General features: G+C 36.0%; 2 protein-coding genes across 2 annotated transcripts; one reads left to right on the top strand and one right to left on the bottom strand.

The window, feature by feature from the left end:
* Positions 1-312: 312 nt before the first annotated feature.
* On the top strand, positions 313-6,419 carry LOC129304955 (mitochondrial arginine transporter BAC1). The gene is made up of 9 exons (XM_054944811.1): positions 313-876; positions 3,192-3,281; positions 4,657-4,758; positions 4,900-5,004; positions 5,262-5,360; positions 5,431-5,619; positions 5,700-5,798; positions 5,894-6,029; positions 6,113-6,419. Exons 1-8 carry the CDS (start codon positions 778-780, stop codon positions 6,026-6,028), a joined length of 918 nt encoding a protein of 305 aa, XP_054800786.1. The 5' UTR covers positions 313-777; the 3' UTR covers position 6,029; positions 6,113-6,419.
* A 1,102-nt stretch (positions 6,420-7,521) lies between these two features.
* LOC129306896 (squamosa promoter-binding-like protein 3) lies at positions 7,522-9,329 on the bottom strand. The gene is made up of 2 exons (XM_054947688.1): positions 8,735-9,329; positions 7,522-7,844 (listed from the first exon to the last, which is right to left on the bottom strand). The coding sequence occupies exons 1-2, from the start codon at positions 9,052-9,054 to the stop codon at positions 7,751-7,753; spliced, it is 414 nt and encodes a 137-aa protein (XP_054803663.1). The 5' UTR covers positions 9,055-9,329; the 3' UTR covers positions 7,522-7,750.
* Positions 9,330-10,592: the final 1,263 nt, after the last annotated feature.

Genomic DNA, 10,592 nt, shown 5'->3' with positions numbered 1-10,592 from the left:
AAATTACACTTAGATTCAAAAAAATTTGGTTATGATTTCCAAATTTTTTTTTTAAATTTTACTTCTAACCTACATCTTTCTCATAAAAAATTTTTTACTTCTAACCTAATTCTTTCTCGTAAAAAAGGAGACACACATACCCATACAAATATATTAATATGGGATTCGAATTAAGGATCTCTGTTAAGAGAGGAAGGTATTATTGTTATTAAACAACTGACCATTGACAAATATCTGAATTTTACTAAGCTTATGTATAGATAAGTTTGTTCCACTATACCAATATGCAATGTTCCCATAATAATAATAATTTGGCAACATTACGCGGCTGCCTACGTAACGCGAGCCTTCCGTCCGTCCCTGCGGAAGAGAGTCGGCTGGGGAAGAAAAGATGGTTTGGGGAGAGGCCAAGGGGCCAAACTCTCTGAACTAATGACAGGGAAGAGGTTCTCTGTGCTTCCGTCAATTTAATCATTTTCCTTGATGTGAATTTACCTATAGGCTATAATATACCGAGACAAATACTACACACACACACACACTTAAAAAAAAAAAAAAAAAAAAGACCTTGCGCTGGCCACTGTTGCTGCTTGGAAGCATTGACCGCTGAAAGTGAAGCTAGCGTGGGACTCCACCTTTCCACCGGAGGAGCTTGACGCTGACAAGTGGATATTGAGAGGCAGATTCGAATCGGATATGGTGAATGTTGGTGGAGATGACGATAGCCAAATAGTTGCAAGTAGCTGAGGGAAGTCTAATTGGAGAAACTAGGCAGAGATGGGGGATAGTTCAAGTTCGGGATTCAAGGAATATGTGGCCGGTTTGCTCGCTGGGGTTGCGACTGTAGCTACGGGTCATCCCTTTGACACTGTGAAGGTTCTCTTTTGACCCACGCATGTTGTGTTATGTATTCTAGTCTAATTGCTCTAGTGGTTGTAATGATCGAATGGGTTTACTTTACTTGTTATATCTTTAATATATTCTTAATTAAATGTCCCTTCTACTCAATTCCTGGGGGTGTTTATGCTCTCCAGCTTCTAGTAATTCATGGCTAGCTTCATAGGGAAGTCGGATAATAGGGGAATGAAAGGAGGAATTCATTGTTTACATTTCGTTTCATTCCGATTTCTATTATTCCTAGACCAAGCAGGCGTAAGACGACATTTTCATATAGCTTTCCACTGTCATAATTGTTTAATCATAATTTTACAGACTATTACCCAATGAAGATTGAAGAATTTGGCTGTTGTACTGAATATTTAAGTCTTAATGATGTGGATTAGATGTGAAATTTGTTGTGAATACGGGGAAATTTTTAACATAATTGACATGTTTAACGGCCGTTACTTTGTCTAATGGTGAAGTTTACAAAAGAAATGGGTTATTGTCACTTCCAAATAGTTTGGAGTAGTGTGATAATTTATTCGGTACTTGGAAAATTTTGAAATTAATAATAAAAGAATAATTTCAAATGAACAAAAATGATTGTATTGTCTCTGATATTTGAGCAACAATAGCATGCCACACGGCACGGAGGAGCATGTTAATCTCAATATGTAGAAGAATGGTAAATCTTGAATTGATATTGGAAAGCGTATACATGTGAAGTGGTTGACGTTTGTAAGGACTCTAGAAAACAAAATGTTCAAGCAACCCTAATGTAAAACCTGAGATAGATAGCAATTCTCTAATGATCACAGCCTTTGCCATCAATTTTTACAGCCCGAGGATTCTTCTGCACCTGACTAACAAATTTTCCATGCACTCTAGAACTCTGCTGTGCAAGCTTCTTTCTGCATTCATACTCAACCTATTATACATATAACAGTAAGTTTACCATTCAGGGAAAATCTTCATCAGAGAATTATTCTCATTCTAATGAAAGGTGATGCTGACAGTAAAAATAAACATCTCTCCTCCTATTTCAAGGAAAACTTGTTTAGAGCTTCTTCTCTTTGAATATGTTCATGATGATTCCTGTTATTTGTGAGGTCGTCATTCTTGCTTTCTGTAGCTTCCTTGATAATAGCAATCCAGTCAACATCGCTGTTGCTGCATGCACTTTGAACTATTTTCTTTGGTATTTCACTGATAAAAAGCCCTCACTTGAGAGCTTGTAGATTCTAGGTGCTGAACCAAGTTGGGACCTGGTGTTGATAGAGGACCTAACTGTGTACAAAATGTAGGGGTGAGTTCAAAACCATAGGTTGTGTATAGATCATTGTACCTCACAACTTTTTATTGGGGCTGGAGGAGAAAGCCTATGCTAGGAGGCTGGTATTGTTGTGGGTTCAGTAAAATGGGAGAAGATTGAAGGCACCTCCAAGTCTGAATTTCTGCATCTGACCAAAAGAAGGTTGAAGTAGAATCTTGAACGTGTCACAGTATTGGACGCTCTGTTAGATATATGGCTAAGCTTGATATGAATTCAGCAAATCAATTTGAAGGAGAATTGACTGAATCCGCTCCCCTCTGTTGAATCAGTTCATAAAGTTACCCTGCTATCCCTTGCCATTTTCCAAATACTTACATATGCAGTGGATAAAGTAAATCAGGCTTTGGCTCACTGACTGAGAAAATATGGGCTTCCAAAAGAAAAATACCCGTAGTTGGCCAAAAAAAAAAAAAAAAGTTTACCCATACAAAGGCTTGAAAAAAACCTTAAGAAATCCTCAGAACAAGAACCAATGTCATATAACAGCAATACTGATGTATTATCTTACTTCCTTATTTTCCAGTTTCCATGATATAATCTCCTGCAAACTAGCAGGAAAAGTTTGTGGTTTATCATGTTATGGCATATTGCTAATACATGGAATCATGGGTGCTAGTATGAATTTTGCATTGGTTAACTTCGGACTAACATATAACGATTGTTGGACTCAGATGGTTAGATCTGTGGTATTATAGCCCTAAACTAGAGACTTCATCAACATAATCTGGAATTTCCACAAACTTGCATATGCTTAACAATATATTTCGTTCTAAAATCTGGCCAGTATCATTACTGTTTAATAATTTGATATTTTATGGTAAGTTTTCCTTATGTTAATTGGTGACTAAAGATATTATTGGCATCTAGATGTTTTAATATTTTATATCATAAATTTTATTGCTGGCTGGTTCTTTGGGTGCAATTATAGTCCTTTTGAACTTATAGTTTATCTGTTTATTATTTTTTTATTTGTCAGGTGAAGCTGCAAAAACACAATACTGAAGCACATGGGATTCATTATAGAAGTGGTCTGCATTGCACTGCTAAGATACTGAAGACTGAGGGAGTATGTTTCTTGATCCTTATCTTGTGAGGGACAAATTTTCTTTTTTATATGCATATTTAGAAATAATGAATATATAATTTTGAGTCTTGTTAAGAGGGGTAAAGAAAGGGCGAAGAGAACATTTTGGAAAGTTGTTGATTGAAACCTCTTAGTTGATAACATCTATAAAAGCGGGTAAATGATAGAGCACAATAGTGTTGTACAATCCAGATAGCCAACCCCATGTAGTGGAATAAGGTTTCTTCTTGTTGTTGTATAATTTTGAGGTGTACTAGTGCTGGCAGAAAATCTTGCTGATTCGTATTGTAAGTGTCATGAACATTGAGTGAGATCATCAATTTAGTGTGTGTTTGGCTAACCATTTGGAGTTGCCAAACTGACATTCTACAAACCTAGTTTTGATATATGCTTGTTTGGGTGACTCAAAACTGACTTTTGCAAAATGGAATATTAATCCACGTACATTTTGCAAATGGAAACAAAAGTTGATTTCAAGAAATTGAGTTTTGTAAAACTGGGTTTTGTTAATTGGTATCCAGGTAGCCAAATACACGATCAATGGATGCTCGTTTATCTTTCAAGATAGATTGAACAATTTACTGATTATGCTAATGTAACCATCAGTTAAAGAGTAATAATGACGTTATTTGTTCATTCGATCTGTATTTTGTGTTCACAGTGACAGTGATATGATTGTTAATGTCTTGCTCAGATTGTAGCCCCAAATTTTTTGCATGATTTTGAGAGGCAAGGATTTCATATAAGAACTGGAGATTATGTATCTTGTTGGCTATCAACAATGAGATGCCTTTTTTCATTCATGGCTGCACCTTGGCCTTTTAAACATCAGTTATGCTGTGATGGTAGAAGGAACATATCTTCACCTGGGTTACAGTTCTTTATGGAAAAGAAACACATGACATTTCTTGCTTATCATCATTAAAGCATATTCCAGAGTTCACACATCTTTCATCAATTAGAAGTTCATGTTGTGAGCAAAAAGTGGTTGCCTTATCCTTTTCTTCCTTAGGGTCAGCATGCTAATGTTATTTTTATAGGTATATCTTGTCTTTCCTGCCTATGTCTTCCTTGCGAATAAAATTCTTGAAACATCTACCCATGCAGCTGTATCCCCCATTTTGATTGCTGAAGTCATGGAAAATGATAACATAATTGCAGTTTTTTGGGGTGCATCTTTTCCTCTCACATTCAAGATTTACTCCAAAAGTTTATAAATAAAAGGTTTAGGGGTATATTCCTTAATCAAACATAGCAATGCTATAAAAAAAAAATGAAAATCAAGAATGTGAAAATTGTTAATTGTTATTTGATTATTTTGATCTGATATACGATATGTTTTTGTCGTTATTTTCAGATTAGAGGACTTTATAGAGGAGCAACATCATCTTTTATTGGGATGGCTTTTGAAAGCTCACTGCTTTTTGGCATTTATTCCCAGACTAAACTAGCCCTCCAGGTTTGCATGAAAGTGACTTACATCAGCCTGACATTTCATTTACCCCCAATTGGTAAAGTTACCAGTCCAGGTTTGCATGAAAGTGACTTAACACACTTCGGTTGACACCATGTGCTTTCGCTTTTCTTTTTCCTTTGTTAGGGTGGTCTGCCAAGCAGTGCACCACAGCCTCATGTAATAATACCATCTGCAGCTTATGGCGGTGCCATAATCAGTTTTGTGTTGTGTCCATCAGAGCTGGTGAAGGTAAAATGAACATAGGGTTTATGCATGGTAGCGTTGCTTATAAGTAATTCTTAGGCAGACCTAATCTTCGTCAAGTTAATTATTTATTAACATATAGGCATGTTGACATACTTTATGGCGGATCATTTTTAATGTGTTTATATATCTAGTCATGATTGGCTGCATCTAAAATTTGTGTAGAGATAGCCTACCTAGTAATTTCTTGTTGCATATGACTCTTCTGTCTCTGTGATACCAGTTTAAATCTGAACTTCCAGTGCAGGATGCAAATCCAAGGCACTGACTCTTTGGTTCCCACGTCCAGCAGATACAAGAGTCCTCTTGATTGTGTCCTAAGAACTGTAAAAACAGAAGGGGTGAGAAAAATCTGTCATATCCTGGAACATCATGATCAATGTGTTCGTTAGCTGACAAAATACCTTTCAGGTGGCTGGAATCTTTCGTGGTGGTTATACAACGTTGCTTAGAGAATCAATAGGAAATTCTGTGTTTTTCAGTGTTTATGAATATGTGCGTTATCACATGCATTCACATATTAAATCTGCCTCGTCCAATTACAGTAACTTGATTGACATGGGAATTGGGATCGTTTCTGGTGGCCTCAGCGGTGTAGCTGTAAGCATATTGACAACCATGCAGATTTTTGGTGTCATTGAACCTTTCTAAACTTTGTGTTCTTCTCAATGTTCTGTCAGTTTTGGTTGGCTGTTTTACCCCTGGACGTGGCAAAAACAATTATTCAGACTAATCCCGATAAAAAATGTCCGAAGAATCCTTTTCATGTCTTGAGTAATGTAAGCTCTCTGAAATCTTTTCGCCCCTTGTTTCTCAACCGCCGAATGTTTGAAAAAGATTGTATGTAAGAGCTCAAAGGTGGTTTTTATTGTAGATTTACGGGAGGGCTGGATTAAATGGGCTTTATACAGGCTTGGGTCCCACAGTAGCTCGAGCATTTCCTGCTAATGCAGCCGCAATTGTAACCTGGGAACTAGCAATGAAAATGTTAGGCATTAAACATGACTAAGGTTGGTGAATTCATGTTCTCTATACTGACTTATCATTCTATCACTTATTGACTGGTGAAAAGTTTCTGTTATTCTCTGTGCAGAGTCCCCCTCTGACATTTTCTAGTGGCTGGAGAAATAGAATGATTTTTAAAGTAGGTTCCAGCATTGCATTGCCATGAGAAACACAGCTCGGTTAGAGTAGTTGGAAGAGGTCGTGATTGCAAACCAACCAACCACCCCCCCTTCATTTTTTTTGTTTTTAAATTCTGTATCATTTTTTCTTCATTCATGTCATTTGGATAGAAAATTATTTTCATTAGAATTTCATTCTTATATCGGTTCACGCTAATTGTTTCCCCATTCATGTTGAAAGCTGAAAGTGAGAAAGAAAGCAGAAAATTTTAACAAGTCTAAGGCTTACTTTCTGAGACATTAGAGTACTAATAATTGATGCAACCATTGACAACTCTGACTCCGCTTCTTGACTTGAACGCACCACCATGTGACGACTGGGTCAATTATCATCTGATCCAGTAATTTCATTGGCTCTTTGACTCTCTCTCTCTCTCTCTCTCACACGCTCCATTATCACCTTGACAGTCAATGCAGTGGATCCCTACATTAATGGGGATGCCTAAGATTCCTTTTTCAGCCTCCTTTTATACACTGCCAGTGAAATCTGCACCACAATTTCCATCTGTAATTTGTGTCGGTAAATATGCTTTTCAGGGGGATGTGCTGAGGTTGACTGCAAGGGACCGCTACGTAGAGTTTCTTGGCAGAATAAGGAACAAACCGACCTTTAGTTAAAATTGAGGCCAAAATTGCCGAGAGTTTTATATGCTATTAGAATTTTCCATGAACCGAAGGTTTCTGTGCCAATGAATGGTTATTTTATTCTCATTATCGCGTTGGCAATCTTGTTTGCCAATCCTTTCATAGAGAGGCTATCGTTTACCACCCACTAGCTTTATGCCCTGGTGCAAGGACCTTACCATGGATCATCAAGTTTGAACGTCACGTTTTGCCGTTCAAGATAATGGAAAAACAAATTGCAATTGCAACTTATTTCCAAGAGACTCAAAGAAACGCTCAAAACATTTCTTGCGCTTGCTCTTCTTTTTTTATTGTTTACAAGTGTGTTCATATTAAAGACAATTGTATTTGAATACAATAAATTGGACAATAAATGTGAGTATTTCCTTTAATAAGAATTCAAACTTTAATTTGTCACCTTGTGAAGAACTAATCCCTTTTGCTTTGCTCAACTCCCATTAGTTGTGCAATTGTGTCAATAGTTAATTAAAATTAACTGATTATTTGAGGTCAATTTTGCCGCATAAAACACTTAGATAAACTGCTGTTAACTATTTACAGGGACGTTTTAATATTATATATCCAAGAACTTTTCGATGTCTGCCATTCAAAACATTTGAGAAACTAATTAACGCAAGCTGATACATTGAACAATTGCAGAGAATAAACACAAATATTTAGTGTCACATGGTCAAGTTTTGCTGATTCCAGATGGAAGTATTATTGTGCTAGTAGTAAATGGTGGCAGAAGATTGACAGAAGACAGAGAGCATCTTTGGATAACAACAACATAGTAAAATTTATCCATGAAGAAGGTTTCAGTAGGGGAATTTATTTAAACTAACATGCTTGCCTCAGAGCTCAACATGATCGAATTTCTCATTGATCTGATGAGATCCTTCTTCTTCATGATATATATGTAGTTAAGAAGAATTTTTTCGACGCCTTTCATTGTGTCCAGCCAAACGCTTTCTACAACTCCTCTTCGTGTCATCAAATTCTCCCAGCTCATGAAACCTGACAATCATTTTCATGATGAGAAACTGTTAGCCTATGATGGGAAATTATCTACACATATCAATATGAATCAATCTGAGTAAAATAAAAAATCTTGCTTGCATTCATCTCAAGGCTCTGACGATATATATCGGTCATTTACCCTTTTTCATTCCTTCAAAATCCTCTTCTCCAGACATATGGTAAGAGAGAGAGTCGAAGGAAGAAAGAGGTTTTACCTGTGTAACTCAGAAGGATGGATTAAGGAAGACAGAAAAAGAAATGAAGACTGGTGTATGTAATAACTAATACGTGTCCCTTAATTAGAAATAAAAAATGAAACACATTTTGTGATGTCATAATTAGCTAGTCTCCTTGTCAACTTAGAGCTATAACGGGACGGAATTTGATAGCATTTACAATTAATATCCTACACTACTATTGGTTTCCTTGATATGCATATATATACTCATGTATGTGTATTGATACCTCAAGATATTAAGTGAGGAAAGGGGAAAAATCCTCCATACCAAATATTTTTGCCATTTTGTCTGTTTCAAACCTTGCAGGAATCCTCAGCTAGCTTACAATCAATCACAAGCAGTAAGAATGCTGTTCATATTGATAATTAAAAAGCTTTTATCTTTTCCCACCGATTAACTTGCTTAAGGAGGGCAAAAACAAAATTCCAACCAGAACTCCTAAACTGTCGTAATTGACTGAAAAGATTAACCTTCAATATGACTAAATTGAAGAATTATATATAACTGCTTAAAGTTAAGACTTGGATTCCTATTCCCAATGGCCTTAGAACCTCATTATGGCAACAAAAGAACACAAAAATGCAATTACTAACAAGCAATTCAGATTCACAAAGAAACTCTAGATAGAATTAGGGTTTTGTGAACTACCTGCTGCATTGCTGGCAAAACCTTTGGTGCACGCCTGCAATGAGCACAGAAGGAGCCTTGGCATGGAATTCACAGACCTTGTGGCGGCGATGGTAGTTCTTAGCCTCGCTCAGATCACTGTCACAACTTTCCACCTGACAGGAAGGTGCCATTGATGATGACGACCCTCTCTTGCTGTACGGATCTCTCATCTTCTTCCTCCCATCATCAAACTCATCAACCTCTTCTTCTTCTTCTTCTTCTTCTTCTTCAACCTCCTCCTCCTCCTCCTCGACTTTGTACTTGAAGCTCCTTTTTCCCTCTCCGCCGCTTCTTTCCATATTGGGAAGCTTAGTGTATGAGGAAAGGATATTAACGGCACAGAAAGAAGGATATGGGGGAAAGAGCCATACAAGCTTAGTATATATAGAAAAGGAGAAAGATTAGATGCAAATTCTATACAGATCTTTTACTGTTTAACAATAACATGATAAATTATCTTGAGAAAAATAACCTGCATGTTGTATATTTGGATTTATTTAGAATATATATTTAAAAAAAAATTGAAACTTCATCTAAGTCTTCTCATCTCCAGTCTCATAGCAAAAGAAGAAAAGAATTAATGGGATAGGACCACAGGGTCTCTCTTCCTCTTCCAACACGAGGGGTTAATAGTGAAAGGTCGGAAACTAAAGACGTAGCCTACTTTTTGATTGGTATGTTACCGTACAAGACGACACAGAGAAGACTGCAAATAAATCCAAAGACTACTCCCTCCATTTTTTAAAAGTTCATTTTATTTCTAACTATAAAAGATGTTAATAATTTCAATTTAAACACTTTTATCATTATCTTAAAAAATAAAAGAATATTAATTATATACTTTATCCACCACCATTATAATATTAATTATAATATTATTAAGGATAAAATTAAAAAATTAATATAATATTATGTGATTTTAATCAAATAAATGTTTTTATTGAAATACTAAAATTTAATTAAAAATATCTGGAGGGAGTATTGCCTTTTGCTCTCGTGCTTGGACTTTTCCTGCGGTATGGTGTCGTGATTGTTAATAACATACCAGGGCTGCTAGCTGTTTTTGAATTAATTAAATGGATATAGTGTGTGTGTCTGTGTGTGTCTGTGTGTGTGTGTGTGTGTGTGTGTGTGTGTGATTCCCTTTCGTTTTAAAGTCTGTGGTCCCTCAACCGTCAATCACCATAGCTTTTATTTCTAGGCTCTCTAGCTAGTTTACCTTCATGGCATCTCTCATAATTATTAGTTATCATCATCAAAATTAGGAAAACCTAGCAAGATTAAATAGTTATAAGAAGGCCCCTGGTATATAAAATTCAAATTTTATCCTGTCTTCTTCAAAGGGCTCTTTTCTTCCCTGGCGGCTGCCGTGAAAGTAATTAAATAAGTAAAGGACAAATTAACAAAAGAAAGAATCACATTTAGCTCTTTCCAAAAAAATTTATCACAAATAAAAATTAATAATAAATTTCATTAAAAAAATAAATTATTTTTATTTTAATTAATAACAATCCATTTCACAATCATCTTTATTGGTGATTAATTTTCTTGGGAAGGGATTAGATGTGATTGTTCCTAAACAAAAACCATAGGCACACCCACCATTCCACCCTACTCATGCATGCTCAAAACTTTAATAATATTTCTGTTGATTTCCTTTTCCTTATTAATAGAACTATACACATGAGAAGAAGTTAAACTCAGATATACAGTCAACACACACACACACAGAGTACGTATGGTATTATATTGTCTATACAGGCCATTAATCCATGACAAGAGAAGTGGGAATGGAACAAAAATGCTTGTCTGATGATGATTGATGATTGAGCCAAAG

This window comes from Prosopis cineraria, unplaced genomic scaffold (genome assembly GCF_029017545.1).
Source record: "Prosopis cineraria cultivar Desert tree isolate PC_DT_omini unplaced genomic scaffold, ASM2901754v1 PC3, whole genome shotgun sequence".
In the NCBI taxonomy this organism is placed as follows: Eukaryota; Viridiplantae; Streptophyta; class Magnoliopsida; order Fabales; family Fabaceae; genus Prosopis; species Prosopis cineraria.
The sequence above is the reverse complement of the archived record's forward strand: the minus strand, read 5'-3'. Positions and strand labels throughout refer to the sequence as shown.

Coding starts and splice junctions, on each gene's coding strand:
- LOC129306896 (XM_054947688.1), bottom strand. CDS start 9,054: ATGGAAAGAAGCGGCGGAGAGGGAAAAAGGAGCTTCAAGTACAAAGTC. Junction 7,845..8,734: donor TTTTGCCAGCAATGCAGCAG/GTAGTTCACAAA, acceptor AATGATTGTCAG/GTTTCATGAGCTGGGAGAAT.
- LOC129304955 (XM_054944811.1), top strand. CDS start 778: ATGGGGGATAGTTCAAGTTCGGGATTCAAGGAATATGTGGCCGGTTTG. Junction 3,282..4,656: donor AGATACTGAAGACTGAGGGA/GTATGTTTCTTG, acceptor CGTTATTTTCAG/ATTAGAGGACTTTATAGAGG. Junction 4,759..4,899: donor AGACTAAACTAGCCCTCCAG/GTTTGCATGAAA, acceptor TTCCTTTGTTAG/GGTGGTCTGCCAAGCAGTGC.